The 25973-nt window shown below is 41.5% G+C and overlaps 2 protein-coding genes across 6 annotated transcripts in view; one reads left to right on the forward strand and one right to left on the reverse strand.

Annotated features, from left to right (window-relative positions):
• Positions 1-25973, forward strand: part of CTNNAL1 (catenin alpha like 1) — a 138566-nt gene that overhangs the window by 103244 nt on the left and 9349 nt on the right. The window contains exons 12-19 of one of the 2 annotated variants that reach the window (XM_084620179.1): positions 1910-1947; positions 14160-14210; positions 14314-14468; positions 17682-17730; positions 19154-19210; positions 19373-19492; positions 22211-22294; positions 22373-24129. In XM_084620179.1, the coding sequence (XP_084476305.1) occupies positions 1910-1947; positions 14160-14210; positions 14314-14468; positions 17682-17730; positions 19154-19210; positions 19373-19492; positions 22211-22294; positions 22373-22534 (716 nt within the window). In that variant the 3' untranslated portion in view covers positions 22535-24129. Of the gene's footprint in view, positions 1-1909; positions 1948-14159; positions 14211-14313; positions 14469-17681; positions 17731-19153; positions 19211-19372; positions 19493-22210; positions 22295-22372; positions 24130-25973 lie in introns of those variants that run through there. The other variant, XM_084620180.1, reaches the window with a different exon arrangement.
• Positions 5613-25973, reverse strand: part of ABITRAM (actin binding transcription modulator) — a 34957-nt gene continuing 14596 nt past the window's right edge. Inside the window, exons 3-7 of one of the 4 annotated variants that reach the window (XM_084620183.1) lie at positions 25834-25963; positions 25049-25125; positions 24447-24485; positions 24302-24371; positions 5613-9134 (exon numbers count right to left, since the gene is read on the reverse strand). In XM_084620183.1, coding sequence (XP_084476309.1) covers positions 9069-9134; positions 24302-24371; positions 24447-24485; positions 25049-25125; positions 25834-25963 — 382 coding nt within the window. In that variant the 3' untranslated portion in view covers positions 5613-9068. Of the gene's footprint in view, positions 9135-23985; positions 24227-24301; positions 24372-24446; positions 24524-25048; positions 25126-25833; positions 25964-25973 lie in introns of those variants that run through there. The other 3 variants (XM_084620181.1, XM_084620184.1, XM_084620182.1) reach the window with 3 other exon arrangements.

Genomic DNA, 25973 nt, shown 5'->3' on the forward strand with positions numbered 1-25973 from the left:
GGGTCAAAGTAATTTGGGAACCCTCTCACAAGGTCTTCTAATGTTTCTTACCTTCACAAAATTATTTTTAACCAGAACTATGGCAAGTTTTGACATTTCTCCTGTTGTTGTCTTTGTTCTTTTCATCTCAGTCTCCATGTTTTTGGGCCACCTCTTAGTACTTGCACTTCAAGTGAGCAGACCTCTTTACTTTCTTGAAATGGATTCAAATTTTTATCTTCCCCTGAAGACACAGACCTTTTCAGGACACATAATGCCATGTGTAGTGCAGAGGATCAGTATTTGAGGTGTCCTGTGAATATTTCTCTTCTCCCATTGTACCTCTGTGAGCCAGGATGACATGGATGTATATTATTGTAGCCATATACCCATCGAGCTGAAGAAGTTTGTGCTGTCAGGGAGTAACTTATTCGTCACCGCTTCTAGTTAAACAAGAGATGCATCACAGCTCTTCTATCTTAGGATCGAGAAAAAATCCAAGTTTAGTGGAATTTTGAAAGATATATAGGTCTGCAATAGCTGAAGTTGCTATGCAAGGTTGTCAGCACATGGTACAGTCCCACTTTTGTGACATGTTTATCCTTGGGAAAGCTCTTTAGCTCACTTGGATGTACTTCAAATGTATTTTCATTTTTTTTCTCTCCCTCTGACTCTCGTGTTCAGTTGTACTCAGAATGACTAAGGCCACCTGACTTCTCAGGAAATAAAAGAAATAGTTCCAATAAAAAAATTCTAAAATTCTCTTAAACACACATCTAAAATAGTTTTTTCTACAAAATATGTGGCATACACTGCAGTAATGTATATCTGTATATCATAAAGTTTTTATTGGCACTTACTTGGGTCAACCCTGCATAACTCACAGGGGGCTTCACTGCTGCTGTGTGATGCAGCCATTCCAGACTCATGCCAGTAAAACATATCACAATACCATGTGTTCTGCATATGCCATATTTTAAGTGTGCCTGTGCACCCATGTTCATTACTTATTTTTATATTAAGATTTCAGTTTCTTGATTGTCTTTTTATTATTTCCAGGAGTGGGTAACCTGTGATGATGGTTCCTTTTAAAGAAAGGAATTAGTTACTCATAATTCTTTGTAGATATCATCTTGCAGGATTCCCACTCATGTATCCACCTCACTTTGGGGTTCTGTTTTTGAGGCAAGGTGGTGTTTTTATTTTCCATTCTTTTGCTGTCCATAGGTGCCGACTTCTGCTGGCACTGGTGGGTGCTGGACCCATCCCTGCACCACCCCTATTCCAACCCCTTCCCCAAATCCCTGACCTGCCCCTGCCTCTTCGCCTCCTTCTCCCCCCTCCCGCCTTCCCAGAGCTTGTTACGCCGTGAAACAGCTGTTTTGCGGTGGCAAGCACTGGGAGGTAGGGAGAAGTGGGAACATGGTGCGCTCAGGGGAGGAGGAGGTGGTGAGGTGTGGCGGGGAGGGGAGCTTGGCTGCCGGTGGGTGCAGAGCACCCACTAATTTTTCCCTGTGGGTGCTCCAGCCCCGGAGCACCCACGTAGTCAGTCTATATGCCTGTCTTCTCCTTGGGTGGAGTGGGGATGCTGTTGGTTTTTGGTTTTGTTTTCTTTCAAGTAGTTCTGATTCCCATGCATTTCAGAATTGACTGGAAGGGTCCGGAGGCACTAGAAGTCAGAATGGAGTGAAAGGGGAGGGGCTTATGCTCAGCTATTGGTGACTGAGGGTTAAAAATCTAAACAGTAGGGGAGTTCCCAGCTTGTCTGTCTCTGGAAGCACAAGGTAAAGAGTGGAAATTCTGAGTGAACTTCAGAAAGGATTACAGATAAGTACGTTTCTTTTATAATTTAAAGTGAAGGAAGGGTGAAACTAGAAGTATTATAGTATTCATTAAAATCTGCATACAAATATTCTTATGTTCTTCATAGGAGAGAAGCGTGCCTACCTATCACTTCCCAGGCCAGGGGTAAGTTTTGTGGGTTGTTACTTTTTTTGTTGTTGTACATCTGTTGATAACTGATTGACCCCCACAACTTGCATATTGCTCACGTATTAACTGCTTTGTAAAGATACAGACAATAAAACCTTGTTAATGCACACCTTGATTGTATGGCCCTTTGTGAGTTACTGAATTAGTTATTAAATGAGTATACATTTTAAAAAGCCAGGGTAATCCATCATAAAATTCGTTTTTGTTATTTACTTTACAATTCTAGCTTAATTTTAATTATAGTTTGAAATGTACAGAATATCTGACTTTATTTTTACAAGATGTACCATAGTACATTGATTATTACAGTATCATGACTGCACTGTAATATATTGTAAAAATAAGTTTTGTGACCTGACACTTCCCTGCACTATTGTCCGAGTTAGTAACTCCTTTTTTATTGAAGGAAAAATTGACTTGTTTGTACATACTAGGAGGTGTCCATGGGAACGAGGCTCTACTGTCTGTAAATAAAAAAAAAATTTCATTCAGACTTTGTCATCATTTTTTTATGTGATAAATCAGTTTATTACTATGCTGCACAAAAGGTCAACAGATCAAGCTAGAGTATATAATACACTGTTTCTGAAAATATCCATCTCCTGGTAAACCATCTAGTAAGTCCTGTTAGTATTACTTGTAATATAGTCATAAAAAGAACACAATAACATATTAGTCCTCTCATGGGGGAAGGGAAATGATGATAATCTCTCCAACTTTTTCTCTTGCCCTGATCCCTTTTCTAAACCTGTAGCATTGAGGAGTTGGTGGTATGGTATAATCACCTGTTCTTCTTTGAACAGTCTTTGAATCAGTCTTCTTTGAATGCTTCTGCAGCAGTTTCAGAAGCAATACTTTAACTGTTACTTTACCCTTAATGAAGAGATAAAATACCTTAAAGATAAAATTCATTCATTCTTGAGCCTACTTAAGGGGTTACTTAGGATTTAAGTGGTGCTGTGCTGGGCCTTTTGTAAAGGGGTGAATGTCACCTTCTGGAAGTAGATAAGTTGGTTGAGGAGAGATGACTACAATTTTTTTGGTTAACTGCTTTAGTGACTACTGACATATAGTTTGTCCCCAGAAGAACCATCTATGTAGGCTTTGGTTTGGGGATATAAATCATACTGCTCTGCTGTCTTTGAAAGCTCTTAGAATCACTGAATAATAGAATATCAGAGTTGGAAGGGACCTCAGGAGGTCATCTAGTCCAACCCCCTGCTCAAAGCAGGCACAGTCCCCAATTTTTTTTGTCCCAGATCCCTAAATGGCCCCCTTAAGGATTGAACTCACAACCCTGGGTTTAGCAGGCCAATGCTCAAACCACTGAGCTATCCCTGGCATTAAAGAACAGAGCATTGCAGAAGGGTAAAAGAGTTGAGAGGTCACAAAAGAGTAAGGAGGTTGCATTGTTGAGTATTGTGAAGATAAATGGACTTTTTCCTGTTGGTTTACTAGTAAGGCGGTCCTTAGGATTTATGGGGCCCTTTGCAGTATTATTAAACTGGTGCCCCTATGCCTGACAGCAGCCTAGGCTCGCAGCCCGGTGCGGGGGAGGGATGAGGCAGCAAAGGATACCGAGCCACCCAGCCCACCTCCCGGTGGCGGACAGTCACAGTTCCCCGCAGAGACCCCCGCACCCTCTCCCTCAGGCAGAATGCGCAGCAATGGCGCATTCGACTCTCTAAATACTGCCCCTGCCTAAGAACACTGCAGCGCGTGCTAGGTGTGCGGGAGCCAACCCGCTCTTACCTGCTGTCATGGGCGGCGGTGGGTAAAGCTGCCACTTGGGGAGGCTAGCTCTCTAGCCCACCTCTTCTGCCTGTGGCCCTGCCCATACTCCACCCCAGCTCTGCCCCTGGCCCCGCCCCCACTCTACCCAGGCCCCACCCCTCCCCACTGCCTCCCTCCTCTCTTCTCTCCCCCTCCCTGATCACACCCTTCCAGCCAAATCCCTGAACCCAAATGAAGCAAATGACATTAGAAAGAAAATGCATAAGAATGTTCTTTTCAAAAGAAAATGGAGCATGTTTTCCACTACATGCCAGAAGGTGACGACTGGACATGCAGAAGGTACCTAATTAAAAGCACTAAATTTAGGAATAAAAAATGTCAGTCACAGGTATTTTGATAGACCCTAAAGTTTTGTCAGAGATTTATTTGCAAAAACTTTGTAGTAAGGGCAAGTCAGCTGTCCTGCTGAATACAACATTAATTATTATGGAATACATGATGCAGCTCTTCTGTTTTACATTTTCTTAATCAGTATTTCTAAGCTGATTTTATGTTTTAAATGTACTCTTAAGCCTTCATAAAGTAATCATTCCAGATTACTACATATGTAACTCTCTGAAACAAAGACATTATTTTAAACTAATCAGTCAGAGGTTTAGTGTGTTCATAACAATGTTCATTGCTTTTAGAAAAAGGGAACACTAATTTACTTTGTGTGATCTCCATAACAACAGACATGTTTATGAAATTTCACCAACTTTAAAAAAATGTTTCCAAAGATTTTAGGCATAACAAAGGATTTTATGTCTTACTAAGGTACTGATTTTGCTGGATGGTTCTCTTAAAACTAATTCATCAAATAATCAGAAGTAAAGAAAGGAAAACTCATTTGTCCAGCTATCTGGAAGGAAAGGGGTGTTGTCCCTTTAAGGGCTAGTCTCCCCAACAGATGAAGGGAGTAAGGGATGGACAGAAAGGACAGGAAGACTTCGGAAGGAAGTTTTTTGTACTATACAAAAAGAAAAGGAGTACTTGTGGCACCTCGATGAAGTGAGCTGTAGCTCACGAAAGCTCATGCTCAAATAAATTGGTTAGTCTCTAAGGTGCCACAAGTACTCCTTTTCTTTTTGCAAAGACAGACTAACATGGCTGTTACTCTGAAACCTGTCATTTTGTACTGTAGTAATTAAAATAAAAATGTGTATTTTAGATAAGTGGTCTTTTGAAGGATTTATTTAAAAAACTATATGTCTGAAGATCCAAGCACTACAGTAATGCACAACTGTTTTTGTTAGTAAAGTCAGAAACTGACAGTATATATCTGGGGTTGGCAAATGCCTGTTAAATGGCTTCACAAGTACTCCTTTTCCTATTACTGCTTGAATGGCTCTTTAACAGTTTCAATGTTGTGCTAATAGGGCTGGAAGGCTTTTTCACTTTTAAGTTACTAGATCCCCTCCAGAGTAAGAGTCACCAGGCTGCAGCAGCTAGCTGTGGGAGCCTGCAGGAAGGGTTACAACAGGGATAGGAAGAGGGCGGACCCCGGTGGACACTAAGACCCAGGGATGCCCCAGATTTTCTGGTGCCCTGTGCAGCCTTGTGTGCTGCATATGCCTGAGGACGGCCCTGTTTACTAGTCAGAATCCTAGTTCCCTCTGAGGCAGCTTCATGTGTAAAAAGCTTGATATAGAAAGAAATTGAATAATCCTGGTTGGTTCCCTATTGCTGGCTGTGCATCCACGCTGCTTGAGAACAAACACCAAACAGGCAAAAGTAGTATAAAGTATAAGGAAGAAAAAAGTGTGTGTGGTTGGGGGAGGGAGAAAAGCACTTAAAAAGGGGGGTAAGGGAAGGCGGAGTATAGAAATGCTACAGAAAAGGAGGGAGATACAAAGACACAAAAGACTGGGACAGATTCATAGCTGAAGTAGACCTGGTCAAACATTTTCCAACAGAGCAGTTTCCTGTTGGAAAATGCTGATTTGACAAAAACAAAATGTTTCACGGGAATACACTGAAACTGTCATGGGAAGTAGTCAGATATTTTGTTGTTCTTCAAGTGCTGTGTATTCCACATGTGCACGCATGCACACTATCTGCCTGAGTCAGGAAATTCTAACCAGGGTCCATTGGCCTGCCTGCCTGCAGTAGTTCTCCTCATGCTTCAGACTGAGGGCATAAGAGGCCATGTGGGCCAACGCCTCTCCAGTTCCTTCTCACCACTGCATGGCCTGAGTTGGAATCCCCAAGCTCACAGATTTTTCCTGCTTTTATCCTTAGTGGTCTGCAAATTTATAAATAATTTTTATGTAAGTAGAGTTAGTGTAAATAGTTATTTCCTTGTCCTGGTGTGGGACTACGCAAAGAGTCCCCGCATTCAAGTACAGTGTTTTCTGTCCTTGCTCCTTCTCTGAGCGATGGTCCCCAAAGCTCTCTCTCTCCAGCTTGGGTGAGATGCATATTGCTGTGAAGTGCGACATTTGTCACTCGTTTCCACCACAAATATTCCAAGTTCATGAGCTTTGATTAAGGAAACACCTTAAGGCAGTGGTTCTCAAACTAGGGTCGCCGCTTGTTCAGGGAAAGCCCCTGGCGGGCTGGTTTGTTTACCTGCCGCGTCCACAGGTTCGACCGATCGCGGATCCCACTGGCCACAGTTCGCTGCTCCAGGCCAATGGGGGCTGCGGGAAGGGCAACCAGTAAATCCCTCGGCCCGCACCGCTTCCCACAGCCCCCATTGGCCTTAAGGAGAAGTCTGTGAGGCCTCACTCTGATCTGGGCCAGAGATTCCACCTTGTACATGGGGCCACATTAGACTAGCAGCACTCCTTCAAGCACGTACTTAGGAATGGAGCCCACACCAGCAAAGCCTAAGGTCTTTTCTGCCATGAGGGAGCACTCACATGGTTGGAAGGACAGATCCTCATTCAAATCTGCCCATAAAAGAAGGGATTCCTCCCTGAGCCCATCCTGTTGGTCCATGACCACAAAAGATCCCCAGGCTGGAGGGTGACGCGCACAAGGAAAAGGATCTGTCAGTACCGTTGGTGGCACCAGCTCCAAAACGCAAGGACTGACATCTGTTGAGTCCATCCAGAAGTGCTGGACCTGATGGTTCCTTGGTACCAGCCTGCCCTTCAAGGACTGCCCAACTACAACTTCCCGGAATGTATTGGAACTGTCAAGCCTGACCATTAGAAATGCCCTGAACACCTGGTCATGTGGACATGTATGCTACGCCTGGTCATCCTGAAACACACACATCACTGATGCAGTCAAGTCTTCTGGTGTAGCAAAGAACAGTCCCCTCTCCAGCCCCTGGGCAAGAGCATCCACCTTCCATAACCATTGGCCCAAGCAGTGGAGACAGAGGACTTCTTAGATTCGGATGGATACCCTGGCTGGCTCATCTCCTCATAGAGAGCTGAGTCCTGGTAAACAGTGAAAGAACTCTGAACGCCATCCTCCCAAATACAACTTCCCAGGGACCATTGTTACCCGATGCCATAGAGTCATTTCCCCCCTTCTTCCCCCCCCCATACACGGTTGATCCTTCCATTTGGGCTTATTGGGGCCCCTAGAACCCCTATAGTAGGTCCCAGAGCTGTCCACAATCCAACCACACTACTTCTAGCTGGCGCCCACCAGATTCCTAAGAGTACAAGGAGGCGGACGTTGACCTGGGTCTGCAGGAACCGATAGTGCCAACAGGAATCTTGTCCTGGTTTCTGGATGAAGCTGTCACTCCACCTTCACCATCTCTAGTGGATGACCATGAGCAGTACAAGGGGCTCTGGCAGGGGATAGCCAATGACCTCCAGGTACCACTGGTGGAGGTCAGGGACTCCCAACGTCAGCTCCTAGATATTCTGCAGCTGTAGGACTATGGAAGGTGGCGCTCCCAGTTAATGAGGATATCCAGGAGCCAGCCAGGTTGGTTTGGCACATTGCAGCCTCGTGCCTCCATGCCTAAGAGGGCTCAGAAACTCTGATTTGTCCCTGCCAAAGGGGCTGAATTTCTTTTCTTTCACCTGGCAACAATGCTGTGGTTGTACATACAGCCACAGAGAGAGAGAGACTGCAGCATCCCAGACCACGCCAGCTGACATGGGCTGAAAGAGGTTGGACCTTTGGGGACAAAAGGACTTTTCTTCTACAAGCCTGCAACTCCATTTTGCTAACTATCGGGCCTTGTTAGCAAAATATGATTTTATGATTTTAACAATTACTCCAGGCTGGCCAACTTTAAGGACAAGCTTTCCTTGAAGACGGAGCCCAATTTCAGCCTTTCATAGAAGGGCAAAGAAGGGAATTCAAGCTGCTGTGTACACTGCATCCACAGGCTTGGCCACTGGTATAGTCATGAGGCATGGGTCTTGGTGTACTGGACCTTCCTGAGGAGTGACGCCATGCAGGACTTGCCTTTCGACAAGTCAGATTTGTTTAGCAGAAAATCAGATGAAAGACTCGACATCAATTCCTATGCTTCTTGGGAATTTACTCTGGTCCAGAGGAGAAAACACCAGAGGCAGGTGTATAAGCCAAGGCTGCCCCCTCTGCAGATATAGTGCCATAAGCATCCAGCCAAACCCCTGTGTAAGGAGAGGGTTCAGGGGCCTCTATTTTTTCAGCCCCCCTCTACTACCGGAACCTCTAACCATTCCCAGCTACCCACTAAGGGATGCTTTTGATACCTCAGTCAAGATCCACCCACCCCTATTGATGCCACCCACGTCTAACTCTCCCCTCCTTATCTTTGGGAGCTGCCTCTCACTTTGCACCCAAACTTGGGACTCTCTCTTGATAGTTGGGTATTAGAAATTATCCATCAAGCATACTCTGTAGAGTTTCCCTCCCCCCTGTCCTCACAAAACCCTTCCTGGTCCCCCTTCAGGGACCATTTTCATGAGGTGTTTGGAGGCGGACTGCTTCCTCCTACAAGAGGTAATAAAACAAGTGCCAACTCAGTATCAAGGAAGAGGGTTCTATACCCTTTATTTTTAGTCCCCCAAAAAAAACAGAGGGTGGAGATGCATTCTGGACCTTCAACAACTGAGCATCTTTATTCAAAAGCCAAATTTAAGATGGTTACACTAGCATCACTAATCCGCTCTCTACAGGAGGGAATGTAGTTTGTGGCAAGCAACATGAAGGATGCCTATTTTCATGTAGATATCCATCTGTCCCACAGAAAGTTCCTTTTGGTTTTGAATGGGTCAGGAACATTTGCAGTTCAGAGACCTTCCCTTTGGACTAGCAACAGCACGCAGAGTATTTACAGAGGTCGTCTTTGTGGTGGCAGCCCAAATGAGATGTCAGGGTTACACAGTTTTCCCATATCTCAGCAATTGGCTCGTAGTAAGTCATTGCAGCCATGAGTTCAGATCAGCATCTTCGTTCTTTCTACATCTTCTAGAAGCGCTGGGTGTCTGTTTAAACAAAGAAAAGTCTTTTTCAGCACCCACACAGATGATGAACTTTATCAGAGTGACACTGGACTCCATTGCAACAAGAGCTTTCCTCCCCATGGAAAGATTTTAGTTAATGAGCAAGCTGATAGCACTCACAGACCAAGGACTATGGTCAGGATGTGCCTTTCTCTTCTGGGCCACATGGCCTCCTGTACTTATGACACACCATTCAGCAGGCTTCACTCTTTACGCTGCCCACTGGCCTGGCTCTAGTCAGTCTACTCACCAAATCAGGATCTCATCAACAGCAGAGTGACTTTTCCTATCATGGTCAGTATCTCTCTTACCAAGAGGTTGAACCCGGTACCGGGACCGCCTGGGAGGCCAGACTGCACATCCATTTACTGGAACTGAGAGCAGTCCACCTGGCTTGCAGGGTTTTTCTCTCACTCATTCATTCTCTTCATGTCCAAGTAATGACCGACAACATCACCATGGCTTTACATAAACAAACTGGGTAGAGCAAGATGTCTTCCCCTTTTCCTAGCAGTCAGGCTTTGGAACTGGTGCATCACAAACCACATCACTGTTCCAGCCTCAGACCTTCCAAATGCCCAAAACTTCCCAGCAGATAACCTGAGCGGACACTTCTCTGCAGACCATGCATGGGAGATACTCCGCTCTATCCTGAGCTAGATATTCACGCAGTGGGGAACACTTCAATAGGATCTCTTCACGTCCCAAATGAACGGGAAGCTTCGCTTGTACTTCTCCAGAGCAGCTATAGGTCACAGCTTCCAGGATGATGCTCTCCTGTTGTCATGGACAGACAATCTCAGAGATGCCTTTTCTCACATTCCCCTGTTACCACAGGTCTTGAGAAACATCCCTCAGGACAGGGCCAGAGTCATTCGTCTCATGCCCGACTGGCCCAGATACTTTTGGTCATGTAGCTCCTGAGAATGTCAAGCCATCCTCCTGTCAGGATCTGCCCGTTCCTGGATCTCCTTATTTCCTGGATCTCCTTATTCAGGAAGGGGGCAGAATCAGACACCCCAATCCATACCCTCTCCACCTCATGGCCTAGTGTTTTGGATAGGCATCAGAACGAGAACACTCTCTTGCTCAGTGCCAAGCCAAGCTATTCTTACTCTAAGTAGGAAAGACTTAGAACTTGCTACCTAACTAAAAAGAGACACTTGTCTACCTAGGCTCAGAATAAACCAGCCTCCTCCAACTTCTCCAAATATCCTAGTTGTTTAAGATTATTTCCTGTTTTTAAAAAAACTCAAGTCCTTCCATTAGCTCACCATGGGTCCATCTTGAAGCGGTCAGTGCCTTCCTGACAGCAAGGTTTATGAAAGGCCTAGTAAGACCTTTCTGCCAGTTGTAAAACCTATACCTGAATGTGACCTCAACCTCATCCTGTTAGCACTCACCAGGCCACCATTTGAACACGTAGTAACATGCTCCATGTCACACCTGTCCGTGAAAGTCATGTTTCTAGTTGCTATTACCTCAACCAGAAGGGTGAGTGAGATGGAGCCCTCCTAGCAGACCCACCATATGCTGTTTTTCTCCATTCACCTACAGCCTAAATTCTTCCTCAAGGTTGTTTCTGAAATCCACATCAACCAAACTATCCGCTTACGTATTTTATTCCTGAAACCCTAAGCTTCTGCTAAGGAGAGGTGACACCATTCCCTCAACCTCAGACGTACCTTAGCGTTCTACCTGCAGGGGACCACACCTGTCAGAAAATCATTTAGGCTATTTCTTGCTATAGTGGAATGGACTCTAGGACAAGCTATATCCTCTCAGAGAATCTCTAAATTGAGTTCTGGTTACATCATCATGTGCTGTGAATTACCCCATGCAGAGGGAAGTGTGCTTCCACAAGTGCATAAGCTGCCTGTACAGCATCCCTGCAATAAGTACCAATTCTGGACATATGCAGAGTGGCTACCTGGAGCTCCATTTACAAAACATTATGAGCTAATTCAGGCATCCTCTCACACACACCCCAGTCTCAACACTACTTGTCAGTCACCCAGGTGTGGAATACACATAGGCGCTGGCACTTGAAGAAATGGAGGTTTACCTGTAACTGGAAGTTCTTCGAGATGTGTGGTCCCTATCTGTACTCCACTACCCACCCTCTGTCCCCTCTGCTTCAGATCCTCCTCGATCCACGATAGGAGGAGGAACTGGAGAGGCTTCAGCCTGCACCTCCTCTTACACGCTTGGTCTGGAGCATGAGGATGACTACTAAGTACACGCGGGCTGATGGACACTGCTTGTTAGACTTTCTGGACTGGGGTATATGGCACGCATGGGCACTCGCATGTGGAATACAGTTAGGGACCACACATCTTGAAGAAGTTCCAGTTACAGGGAAGTAACCTCTATTTTTAACTTTGTTTTCTTTTGTTATCTTATTAATTGTAATATAAAAGTCAAAACATTTAAACTTTTAGATACATGACAAATTATAATAAATCAGAACAATGAAGTTGAAACAAAATACTTTTGGAGTGTTTCACTTCATGAAGAATTCTGAGATTTTGATGTTTCTGCCCTGATAAAGGATGAAACCAAAGTAGGGACATGCTGGCCGCCGCTTCCCACAGCTCCCATTGGCTGGGAAGAGTGAACCGTGGCCACTGGGAGCTGCGGGCAGCTGTGCCTGCGGATGGTCAATGTAAACAAACTGTCTTACGGCCCACCAGCAGATTACCCTGATGGACCGCATGCGGCCTGTGGGCCACGGGTTGCCCACTGCTGTAGAGGGAGAAATCAGTGTTGAGCAACTTTTCTGAAACTGACACCAAAACCACACCACTCTGCTATTATCTTATGAAGATACTTTTTCTTTTCTGTACTTATGGATGGCATATTGGGGCCCAAATCTACAAAAATGTATGAATGCTTTTGTGTGTGCTTGATATAGATATGCAGATCTCTATGTGCTCATCCTTGGATGATGGCTGGGTCCCCAAAGGTGGTACTTCAGTAAGGTTACTGAAGCCAGCAAAATCTCCAATGAGGAACAGTAACAGGAAATGAAAGTCATTCGTAACTGAGAATTGCTATGCAAAGTATTATTCTCCTATTTGCACATTTGTGTCAATTGTCTTCAAGATAACATATCTTTATTGGGAGAAGGCAGCCTATTCTGTTATGTAGTGCCATAAATACCTCATACAGTAAGGGATCTCTATACTACCACAACCATGTCGGGAAAGAATTCAGTTGCACAACTATGGTCCCTTTTAGAGTTAAAACATGGTTCTGTCTTTAATATAGGTAATGCTTTAACTGTGTGTGATCTGTGTTTTTGAACTGTACTACAACCTTGGACACAGCAAAGCAGTAACATGGTTAAAGGGCACAGTTAAAACGTTCCCGGGCTGCAGCATCATAAGCCTGCCTGCTGCTTATTGGCAACTTCCAGATAATGGCAACTTTTTGCTGCGAACCAAGAGATTGATAAGAAGCAGAATCCACTGTACATATAAAATATATTACATGAAACAAACTTAAATGACATTCAGTACTATGAATTTGTAAATTCTCTGGTGGATCATTTGGTGCCAGTGCAATTCCCCCTTCCCCCGCCCCCCCATTTCTAATACATCTGCAGAATTAGATCAGGTTTCAGAGTAACAGCCGTGTTAGTCTGTATTCGGAAAAAGAAAAGGAGTACTTGTGGCACCTTAGAGACTAACCAATTTATTAGAGCATAAGTTTTCGTGAGCTACAGCTCACTTCATCAGATGCATATCGTGGAAACTGCTTCCACGATATGCATCTGATGAAGTGAGCTGTAGCTCACGAAAGCTTATGCTCTAATAAATTGGTTAGTCTCTAAGGTGCCACAAGTACTCCTTTTTTTTTTTTCAGAATTAGATCAGTTCTTTATAACTAAGACCCCTGAAAGTGTGTTTTGGATAGACATTCATAAAGTTTATAATAAGCCTTTGGGAACTTTGGCAGGAACTTCCATGCAAGTTAAGTAACAGCAAGTGGCAAATTGTGGCAGGAGATCAGTAATAGTATTCCATTAGTGCCTAGAACCTCAAGCAAGATTGAGGCTGCATTGTGCCTAGATGCTTTACAACAGTGGTTCTCAACTAGGGATACACCTACCCCTGGGGGTACGCAGAGCTCTGCCAGGGGGTATGTCAACACATCTAGATCAGTATTTCTCAACCTGATGGACGCAGGATGGGTTTAGGGGGGTCGCAAGTGCAGGCCCAGTCTTGGGCATGACAAGCAGGGCAATTGCCTGGGTCCTCAAGCCACAGGAGGCCCCACAAAGCTAAGTTACATGCCTCAGCCCCAGGTGGTGGGGTTTGGGCTTCAGGCTCCTGAAAGAGGCACAGCAGTCTGGAAAGGTTGAGAACCACTGCTTTATAAAGAGAGCAAATCCATGGAATGAGAAAAGCAGCAGCTCCACTGAATGTGCCTGCGTTGGCCTCCAGCCATTACAGTCAATAAGGATCTGAATGGTACAGGAGGAGGAGCAGCATGCCCCTCCTGGGTTTCTGTGGATTTCAGTTTGGAAACCTGACAAGGAGCTGATGATGAGTCAACCAGTAGGTAGCGCCTCTCTATAGCTTCAAAATCACCCGAGAGGCAATTTTAAAAAAGGGGGGGGAGGGGGGGGATGCAGCTATCTGCAAGGACCACTTAGCTTCTGAGCTGGTCATGCTGCCATGCAGGAGGGGGGCTATGAGGTCTGGGTGAATCTTCGGAAGTCTAAGGGGCAGAACCTCAGGGCAATTCCTTGGACACAAATCCCACTCCCACATTCCACAAGGAATGTTTTAGAAGAAACCCCAAGCAGAAAACAATGTCCTGTTCCTTACACAGAAAAATCTCTCATATGGAGCATGTAGGCCTCTGTCTTAGAAGTACTTTGCAGAATGGGATTTTAGTAACTAAAGATGACCAAATATTTTACTCTGTGACTTGTTACTAAATTGACTGCCTATACCTTTTATAAATCTTTTTCTTCCAATTATTTTTTGTTTGAAACAGAAGCATAATGCAAATCTGAAAGCATTAAAGCCAGTCAAACTTGATACTGAGGTAAGATGCTTCCCTCTATTTAGTATTGCATCTTTTAATTATTTGTTAATTTGTATAAAGAATGTAGTGAGTGGAAAAAATGCAGTAAGTTTATCATGTACAGGAACAAGCAAAACTTGGAAAACTTGGATTAGAACTGCATTTGCTCACCTCTGATGTAGACTCTGAGACTGAGAAATGGGAGGACCAGGAGAATGAGATTGTGCACCATGGACAAAGTATATCCAGCATGGCCCACTCCATGTACTTATTTACCAGGTAATTACTCTGAATACAGTTTAAAAAGAAAAAAAGTATTTGTAGGACTTACAGAACCAGAGACAGGTTTTGGCTTTATTGAAAAAGCAGAACATTTTATAGGCAACTATAATTGAGTTTCATCCATATGCCTCCTGATTTTATATTCTAGTGTATAATACTTCATCAGTAAACAGCTTGGTAAGCTTTTCTAAGTGCTGGACATAATTGTGTTGGCAAGCAGCTCTTTTTAGGACCTTCTGTGAAAGATATATATATATATTTTTTAAATAAACATACACTAAAATTTTCAAAGCTGACCAAGAGACTTAGTCACACAACTCCCATTTGAAAGGCAAACAGTAACTGTGGGACTCACTCCCTTCATCAGCTTTGAAAACGTCAATGCTTATGTTTAAAAAAAAAAAAATTGACATTATTCAAATATAATTTTTGTAACAATTTTTAAAAGCAAAAAAGTCACATGTTAAGGTTAATCCTCCTTTAACTTACAAAAAAAGGTAGCTACATTCTGTTTTTCAAAATCTTGAAAGCTGCAATTAAGGTTGCAGCAGATCTTTCATCATAACCCCATATTCCAATGTTTGTAACTTCCTGAAAAAATGTCATTCTGCACAGAGAGGTCTGTCCAGATGTGATTTTTTTCATTTTGATTTTTAATGAGGAAAAACCCTTGCAACTATTGAAATGATTGAAGAATGAAAAAACTACTACTTCAGCATCTTATGACCTACATTTTGCTCACCAATAAACACAAATGACAGAAAAATCCCTTCAGATTTTCCATTTAAATATCACTTTATACGTAATCATCTCCCCCACTTGGGTGGGGGGAAAAAAGATTGGAGTTAGACTGAAAAAATCTGATAGGTCATAACTGACAGAAAATGACAACTGGTTAGGATATTGAAAATATAAATTTTGTACAGAGTGGGCAGGTTAACGTTTTAAGAACCTTTTAATATTTGCTTTCCCTGACTTTGTTTAAATGTGTAGCTTTAATGTTAATTATTGGAGGTTTTATCTATATAATAGAACATTTACTTGAAGCAAATCAAATTGAAACAAAGGAAATTAAAACAAATAGTAAAAGATTCTTTAACTATGTAAATAAACAGAAGAAGAAAAGATGTACAGCCACTGTGCTGTGAGGATGGGGTAGAAATCAAGGATAATGAAACTAAATGTATACTTTGCCTTAATTTTCAGTAAGGATTACAATACAGATCTTGGGGGCTGTTGCCCCTTTTCTATCTGAGGGCCTAATCAAATTTCAGAGATCTTGGAGATGTTCCAGTTGGCATTAGAAATTGATGGTCTGGTATTTTCTTTGATGAAAACTTGTTTGTTTATAAGGAATGCACAAAGTCCTGCTTCTCTGAATGCAGGAGGCTTTTCTTAGTTTACAGCCCCAGGCCTCTTTAGCCAACACCAGACACAAAAGTGCTCTTGCTAGCTTTTTTTTCTCTGGTCATACTGTAATCTGCAACTGTTTGTCTTATCTTACTTTTTGCATCTGCCTCTCTCTGTGTTCTGTTTGTTCTGTATGTGTGTGTGGTCTGCCCACTTAGTGCGAACTCTTGCGTGGGTTCACAACTCCCTTTTGTTTTAGGTGGGAGGGGACTTCTGATTAACTCAACCTAACAGTTACATTACTTGAAAGGCGTGTTCATACCCAGGGTATTGTCTACACTGCACAGTTGTCACCAAAACCTTTGTCTTTCGCGGGTACTTAAAAAGAAAAGAAAAAGAAAAAAACCTGCGAAAGACACAAGCAGCAGTGTAAATGCAGCTTTGTCGGCAGGAGCGCTCTCCAGGCTGGAAGTACCGCAAAAGAGCCTTGTCGCTAGAAGCTGCGTAGTGTAGACAAGCTCCCAGTCTGAGGTTTGTGATCAGAGCAGTGACCAGTGCCTCTCACCATAACAGGGCAAAAGCATGACAGCTAATGGGAAGGAGTGTATAGAAATGGAAATTACTACATCCACTGTGAAAGCAAAACCCAAAGAGCTTAATGCATACAGGGTAGGGGGACATAATGACTTCTCTCCCAGAACACTAAAAGAACTGACACATGAAATTGCAAGGATTTTTAATCTGTCCAACCATATGACTAGAGAATAGCAGACATAGTACCTATATTTAAGAAAGAGAAAAAGTTATCCGGACAACTACAGACCCATTAATCTGACCCCAATAGTATGTAAGACCTCAGAACAAGACATGGAGGTAAATGGAAAATGGGTTTACCAAAGGTAAATTGTGCAAGACTAATACTAATACATTAAGTTTTTTTTTTTAATAAGAACGGATTTTTGGTGTTTTGTGTTGGATTTTTTTTTTACACCAGAGAAATGTTGGATCTAAATCTGGACCTCACTCAACCATTTGATACAGTACCACAGGGGAAATTAATAGTTAAACTGGAGAAGATAGGGATTAGTTTAAGAATTAAGGGTGTGATTGACTGGCTATAGGGGAAATGTCAATAGGTTGTGCTGAAATTGGAACTATCTGTCTGGAAAGGAGGTTCCTAGTGGAGTTCAAGGTTTGCTCTGGGGACATTGACACAGAAAGGAGAGTGCTCATAAAATCTGATGACACAAAGTTGGGAGGCATCATCAATACAGAGGAGGACTGGAATATTTCACAGGAAGAAGAGGATGACCTTGAGGACTGGAGTAATAGAAATGAGATGAGATTTAATAGTGCAAAGTGCAAGGTCATGCACTTACGGATTTATAACAAGAATTTCTGCTATATGCTGAGGGATATATATCAGAGAGGTAAACACCAGGGAGGGTGAAGAGCTTTTAAAGCTAAAGGACAACGTTGGCACAAAAAAAAATAGATATAAACTGTTTGTGAATAAATTTGAGCTGGAAATTAGAATGTTTCTGACCATTAAAGAAGTGAGGTTCTGGAACAGCTTCGCAATAGGAGTAGCGGGGGCAAACAACCTAACTGGTTTTAAGATGGAACTGGATCATTTGTGAAATGGGGGTTGCCTCTGATAGCAGGGGACTAGACTCTGTGACCTTGGATGTTCCTTCCAGTCCTCTGTTCAGATAAGCAGACTGGCTGTATATAATGGCTACATTTGGTGAAGTTCTAGGAGGAGAAAAAGCATGTAAACCACATTATGTAAAAAACAAGGGAACAGACTAAGCAATAACCAGCTGTACATGGTATTAATTCTGTTATTGTCTCTTTCAGAGGAGAAGGGCTGCTGAAGACTACCCAGGATTTATTTCACCAAGCAGAGGTAATTTATATTGAGAAAACAGGAATTAGTAAACTGTCTAAGATGCTGTTAATGGCCAGTTTGTGGTGTTCTTGTATCTGAATTACAGAGCAATTTAAAGCTCTGCAGTTGAGGTCCTTAGCATTAAAAATTCCCAGACACCCCATAACTAAGGTAGTATTTTTCCTGAAAGCCAGCATACCTGCATTCCAGGAATTAGTTTGAGGGGCTACTATTAAAATATTAAGACAGTGCTCATCAAGCTTTGATGTTCTGTAATTTGGATATTAGTTTGAGAAAGGTGTAAAATTTCTGTACAAATCAGTTTGCGAAGGGACTCTTGTTTATTGAATCTTAATAGTCTAAGATACCAGATTAATCCCAAGGAAGCAAAGGGAAGATTGTACAACCCAGATCCTACATACACTCACGGACCAAATGTGTGCTGCTGCTATGGTGGCTCCTTAAAAGGCCCCTTCGCTTTCTACAGGCTCGGGCATAGATTTCTCTGCTGTGTGCCACTCAGCTCAGTTGTAACTGATGTTCCATCCTTCCCTGAGCAACATGCAGCTGCCTTTTGAGCAGGAGGAAGGGGGAAAGCAAAAGAATTTAAATAATAGAAAAGACAAGAAGGAATGCAGGAGAATATAGCATAAAAGGACATGGGATAGAAAATGAATTTTGGAGATGGAGGATGAGTGGGTAGTAGTGGCAACTCTTAGGGCAATACATGGGAACAGAGGAGCACCAGGAGGCATCCATAGACCAAATCCTTGCAAGGACTTCAACAAAGAAAATTTGGGAACCACTGAGTGAAAATGAAACCTCATCACTCTGCATCCATGTGCTGAATCTTTGCAGGGAAAGCAATTTTTTTATCTGAGAAAATGTCATTTTGTCCTGTATCATGTAATTTCAAAATTGCCTAAAAATGCAGGCAGATGTATATAATTTTAAATATTTCCAGAGCATGGCACATTGCTTTGTTGTAATACTAAGTAGTAGTCTGTTGCAATGGTTCTCAACCAGGTGTACGTGTACCCCTGTGGGTACATCAGCTCATGTAGATATTTGCCTAGCTTTACAACAGGCTGCATAAAAAGCAAAAGCGAAGTCAGTACAAACTAAAATGTCACACAGACATACTCTATACTATACACGGAAATGTCAGTACAATATATTCCAATTGATTTATTTTATAATTCTATTGAAAATAAGCATTTTTTCACTAATAGTGTGCTGTGATACTTTTGTATATTTGTGTCTGATTTTGTAAGCAAGTAGTTTTTAAGTGAGGTGAAACTTGGGGGTATGCAAGACAAATCAGACTCCTGAAAGGGGTACAATAGCCTGGAAAGATTGAGAGCCACTGGTCTATTGTTCTTGAACTATCCAATGTATTTGCAAAATAAACAAACAACTCTGAATAACTTTTTTGTTTCAGGTTTTTGCTACAGAGGGCATAAAGCTTGCTTCAGTTCTTACTGCCTTTTCTGATCAGGTAATGTATGACTAACAAATGGTACAAGTGATTATTTACTTCCCTACTTTATTACACTTGTGTTTGCCTGGAAGCTTGGGGTCACTGGTTTTCCTTGTAACTTACATATATGTTCTGTGATTGTAACACTGAATGGTTTTAACATCTTAAAATGTATTTCAGCTAGAAGACGATGACACACCTTTGCTTTTGTTGGAGATTGACAAGCTGATCCCTGTGTGCCAGCAGCTTCAGATAACAGCTAAAACCACTGTTCAGGGGAAAAATGCTACATTTACAAAGGTAAGATTTAAAAAAAAAAAAAAAAAACGTTTTAGGAGAAGCATCCAAGCCTTGTTTTGAAATCTCATTTACTTGCCTACTTCACTGTTTGCACAAAAAACAGAACTGCTGATTTAAATCTGGTCCATTCTAGTAGGGTTTTTTCTTTTATCACAAAACAGTCGTGAGTGGTGATGAAAATGCGGAACTTTCTGATCCCCCACACAAGGATATGAGCTCTGTCCCACTAATGCCTCAGTTGTGCTGTCTTGCCCAGAATGAACAGCAGAAGTTACTCCCCTTTCCTAACAAAAATATTCTGTTTAAAATTTAAACGTGTTTTTAAAAAACGATATAGAATAGCCAAAATATAGAGGAGCAGAAGAACTCCTCCTCTTTCGAAGAAGCCGTTCTATCTACTGGCTCTGGAGATTTGACCCACTTGTTAACTGTACTCTGAACTGTTCGCTTCAGTTTCAGACATGTCCAGAGGAGAAGAATTTCTTCAGGAAAGATACAGTACCTCTTGCTTTCAGTGTTCCTGTAGGTGGTGGTCTCATTGCACTGTCATTTCTACCATTGTTTTTCCTCACTAGCAATGAAGGCTGTCATTGATGCTTGGGTGCTCTCTTATCGTTAGGCTTTATCCACACTGGAAATTGGCTTCAATTCTAGATATCAGTGGACAGCCATTGATGTACCTGAATTGTTCCAAACCATAAGTAGGGACAAAGTCAAGATTTGTACAAATGGAACTTATCTCTGCTTGAAACTGGGGTAAGCTCTACCTGAAAATTGTGGCTGTCCTTGTTTATGCTTGAGATTTGCCCTGGTCCACCTACATTGCCAAATTCCCAGTGTGGATATGGTCTTAGAAAGTCAGGTGCTACGCAAAGAAATCATAGACTGTCAGGGTTGGAAGGGACCTCAGGAGGTCATCTAGTCCAACTCCCTGCTCAAAGCAGGACCAATCCCCAATTTTTGCCCCAGATCTCTAAATGACCCCCTCAAAGATTGAGCTCACAACCCTGGGTTTAGCAGGCCAATGCTCAAACCACTGAGCTATCCCTCCCCTCCTTAAGAAATATTGGGAAGCCAAGTTTTTCATTCCCCTGTCTCAAGGCTTAATACAGTTCTTGGCTCCATAAACTTCTCTGAGCAATATTCCTCTGGAAACTTGAATTTGGCTCACATTGACTCTAGAGCCTTAGGTAGCAATTCCTATGTAAATAATAGGTCAGTTATGCATCTCTACACTATAAACACAACCAGTGTTGATTTAGCAAATCATTGTTGTCCTAAAAGTTTCCCCCATAGTTCTTGTCAGTCTGTTATGGAAAAATAGGACACAGTTGCCAAATGGCTTCCCTTTAATTCTTTCTCTGTACTTTGAAAGGTGATGAGATTATGCCACTTACTGTGAAAAGGATAAAAGATAATGCTATTTCTTTCATCTGCCATCAATGAAGACTAACTCTTGGGGAGACTGAATTGTGGGAACCTCCTGATGATAAATTCAGATCTTAATAAATTGCAAATGGATGATGCCATCCTTTGGATTTCACTGTTATGAAATATTCCAGAAAAATATATTTGCCCATTAGAGGCAATTCTATTTCTGGGCTCTCTACATGGAAGAAGAGGGTGAATCGAGCTTTTAAAAAGAGCTTAACTTTTCTTCCACACAGTCTTCTGCTTCTGTACACTACCTTCATGCTAAGTAGGCTCTTGTTACCTCTACTTAGGTAATACCCTGTTATGCAAACCAGCAATATGGAGTTCAATCCAAACATTTACCACTCACTGTTCCTGGTGAAAGCTTTCATGTTGGATGCTGGTTTTGGCGGGGCTGTCCTACATACACTGTTCAAGAAGGCTTCTCACCTACCTGCTGGATAACTGCCTGTTAATTACCAGGCATGGAATTTGTGTAGAAAATCATTTGAAGAAAGAATGGTTACTTACAATTCCTGTGCATCTTTGAGATGTGTTACCCACACAGATTCCATATCCTGTCGTCTTTTCCCTACTCTTTATGTCATGGGCTATGGGAACCAAGAAGGCACAGGCGTGGTCCGAATGGATACTGCTATTCAAAATAATCCAATGTCAGGCATAAGTATGCCAACAATGGAAGTTGTGTGGACAACACATTTAGAAGTATCCACAGGTAAGTAACTGTTCTCTCATGCTCTAAGAAAGAGAACATGTTAGTGACAGAGAACTGCAGTCTTGGTGTTCAGTGCATACCCTTACCAGTAGTTATAAGACAGATGCTATCTGTAGGCTAATGTGGAATTACTGAAAACAGCTGTCGCCTTAAATTGCATCCTTCAAGTGTTAATAAAAATTCCAGATGAGGAATTCAAGAGAGCTAGTATATCCTGGATGGTACTGGAAAGTTCTGAATTCTGATTGGTCCTTCCTTGTTTTGTGAAAGAAGGTAAAACCTCTACCTCCATAGATTGGATTGTCAGATCCCTCTTGCAAGTAAATTGTTCTTTCTGGAGGAAGTAGAAGACAACTAACACTTCATTTTCCAATAGAGAACAGGGAAAATGTCAAAGGACAAATACTATTAATAATTCAAGCTGAGTCTGTGCCACACAGATGCATTTCATAAAAGTGTGAAGAGACTGTTCCTTGTCAATTTTAAAAAGGAAGAATCTGTTCATATTTTAAAGGGTCAGCATGTGATATTCTCATCTAATTATGATTTTTACATGAATTCTGTTTTAGGTTGATACATGCATTCGGAAAACAAAAGGTGTGATGACCATATTATCCCAAGTTCTCCCACTCAGCTGCAAGCTACTGAAAAAGGTGAGTTAATGATCCATTTGCAGCAATGAGACAAAATAAAACCATCCTGCTTCTCTGCTTTTTGTTTTGTTTTTATAGTGTGGAACTGGAAATGGCTGGCTTAAATCACCTCATCCATGGAGAGAGAACAGATTACAAACAAATACAAATGACGACAGTATGGAAGGGAAAACTGATGCCTTTGGAATAAAATCCTTGGAACATCATGTAGCAAATCTGACATTTTTAGAGAGCAAATAATAGTAGTATTTAGGAATGGAAGAATTTCATGTGGAAATTACAAACTGGCTCAAGTTTCAAAGTTGCTTTCTTTTGTGAAAGATGAAAGCAGGTTATTTGAATTAAAGCTGTTGTGACCTTCTCACATCTAATAGATGTCCTGGTACTTAACAGTAAGAGCTGCATCATCGGTCAGTTTTTAACTGTTCTGTATTTTTATAATGTGAATGTGTCTCCTTTGCTCAACATTAATGCTGTTAGTTACAAAAATAACACTTGTGAACATCTTAATGGAAGTTTCACCCAAAGATGCTGCTAATGGACATTTATGCAGAGAAACTGGATAGTTTGAGGATATGTGCTGCATATACTACTACTGTGGAAGTTTGTCAGTCTCATTGTTGGCCAATATCCAGAAGATAATCTGGAAGGCTATGGCCTCAAGCACTGAATGTTGCTGTCTTAACTATGAGATACTTCTGCAATGAACGAAAGCTGCCTGCTGGTTTGCAATACACATGCCAATTTTTTTAGGCTAGTTTGATTTAAATAATTTAATTTTACTGCTGTCAATCTGAACTAATGTGTTCATCCTCCAGACACATTTTATATTTCCAGTGAATACTTAAGAATTCTCTTTGTTTTAGTGATAAATAGCTGATCTTACTGCTGCTTTTGATTTATCAAAACGTAGAGTAGGATTTGAAATGCATGTGAAACTACTGAAATCTTCATTTAGAATGTATGGCATATTTAAGTTTCATAAAGTAGATTTTTACAGTGCAAGATTTAGAACGCTTAGAAAAGATATTTTGATAGCAATTATGACCAATTGTTGTACAAAGGGCATTATTTGATTCCAAGCCACTATACTCTAACGTTGGAGATGCCTGTTTGCTCTTTGTACAGATGCCATACCTTATTTTGTTGGCCTTGTATATCATTAGTCTTTGTTTTCTTGTTTCTTTAAAACTTAGGGTTTTTTTCCTTGTTTTACTACTTTGAGACCAGTCGAGTACTCTAAGGGATTCAGGTCTTAAGGGTATTTCATTCTTGTAGGGCATCGTCATCTCACCAGTAGCTCTGTGTGTGTCCTTCGCTGGTAATAGACAGACATCAGAATGGGGATGCTGGCTTTGCAGCACCAAAGAAGAAATAGCTGAAATCCTCAACACTAGGGATTGGGGATTAATCTTGATCAGTCAGAAATGGTTTTCATTTGTGTATCTGTGTAAGATGACTTAAGTGAAAATAAGGTTTTTTCCTTATGACATTAAGCACTAGAAAGATAGATATTTTTCTACACTGCACCTGTCAAAAAGATGCAGAAGACTTAAATGTTTAAACTGTTTATTTCTGTATGAAATAAAATGATGACTGTTTACTGATTAAAAAACAACAAACAACTAATTTTCATTCCCCTACATTAAGTCTGTACAATTTTACAACTCTTTCATGTTACAACTCTTGAACTATGGGCTATACTGGAAGTAGATGATTACAAGTGTTATCTATGCAATACTTAATTCTGAAGCTACTCACAGTGTAGTTCAGACATTTATGTATTCAGTTAAATACAGAGCTTCATGAAGTGGAATTAAAACGTTTCAACAAAACTTCTTCATATTCCTTTGGTGTCAGAAGTCCTTGAGTTATGGTCTTACTTTCTTCAAATTTGGGTAGTACAACTGCAATGTATCCCTCAGTAGATGGCTAGAAAATAAGACCATGATATATATAGCACAGGAATAAAAAGGAAAAAAAACACAATGTAAGCAAAATTCTTACCTTTTCTTGTAGAATAGCTGGATTATCCAGAATGTTTTCATTAACTTCCATCAACCGCCCTCTGATACAACTGCAAAGAGGTTTCAGTGTTAGTAAAACCATGCTTTGTAATCAAAATAACAAAAAACAAAAAAAAACAACTTACCTATATATAGTATATTCTTCTCCATCTGAACAAGATATCCTGCACAGAGGGGCAAGTTCTGTTAGAAACTGAGCACCCTGCATGTGAAACAAAGAATTCCTATGACTGTAAGAAGTTTGTTTTCCAAAGAGCAGTCTAGGTTGGAGTTCTTTAATCTTTCGAAGTGTGGCCTTCCTAGCATATTAAGAGAAAATTCTGAACCTTGTTACAATCAGCACTACAAAGTAGTCACATGTTCTGAGATTGTTTTTGTTTTAAAAGACTTTTGGTCTCAGTTTTATCTTTTTCTAAATTTTTCACATGACTAAAAGTAACTGCTGCTGTTATCCACAATGCAGGAACCAAATATCCCCCTAAGGATTTCTTTTTAACAGTGTAAATGAACTGAAATAAGTGTGTGTGGACATTTACATGAAACTAAGAGTTATATTAAGGCCTGGTCTACACTGGGGGCAGGGGGGGAAGTCTATCTAAATTATGCAACTTCAGCTATGTGAATAATGTAGCTGAAGTTGATGTACTTAGATCTACTTATCATGGTGTCTTTACTGCGGAAAGTTCACAGCTGATGCTCTCCCGTCAACTCCGCCTGCGCCTCTTGCCTTGGTGGAGTACCGGAGTCGACAGGAGAGTGCTTGGCAGTTGATAAATCGACCCCCGCTGGTAATGTAGACAAGCCCTAAAATAAAGACGTTTATTTTGTTGTTCTTTGGGTGTAGACCAGCCCTCAGGAGTTATCTACACATATCTCTAACAGCTTACTTAAACCAAAATCAGTTTAGCTCAAACTCTGGTTCTAAATCAACATAAGCTAAATTGAAATGAGTATCCACACTACCTTTTGCACTGGTTTAACTAAAGGTGTAATTTCAATGTGACTGTTTTTAGACAACCCCTAAGCTTGCCATATATATTTTCAACAAAAGGGCAGTTTTCATGTCCATTAAGTCCTTGACATCTCTGAAGAGGCTTTTAATGTTTGAGATCTAGTTTTTTTTTAAAATAAAAGACATGACACCTTTAAGCCCTATACACTGTAGGGAAAGTTTGACATTTTCCACCACTTAACACCAGTATGGGCAAACTACTTTAGACAACCCTAGCACTGGTACTGTAACAGTATTACATATTCCTCCTCAGAACAGATCTAAGGAATGGGGTGCTTAGTATAGACACTGCTGCAGGTATTTGAAGTTCTTTAATCTTGGAGGATCTGCACCAATGTCAACAATGGTAGACCACGTAAGAATTTCTTTCTGGGAAAGGAACCAGCCTCTGATATAGTGGATCCTTTTTATGCTACCATTAGAGATAAGCATTTCAAGGTCTTAAGTAAAACGTCAACTGACAAGATAGTTTTAAAATTAAAACAAGAAAAAATCCATACCCGCTTTGACTTTCCAGAGACTTTATTTTGAAGTCTACTGCAGTTGGCACTGATTTGGTAATTAATACTCTTAATTGTTTTTCCATTTTGAAGAAGAGGATGAGCTTCTGCCAGCGTGATGACACAGATTCTGCAAGAAA

Source organism: Lepidochelys olivacea, assembly GCF_965140295.1.
Source record: "Lepidochelys olivacea isolate rLepOli2 genome assembly, chromosome: 2".
NCBI classification, from domain to species: domain Eukaryota; kingdom Metazoa; phylum Chordata; order Testudines; family Cheloniidae; genus Lepidochelys; species Lepidochelys olivacea.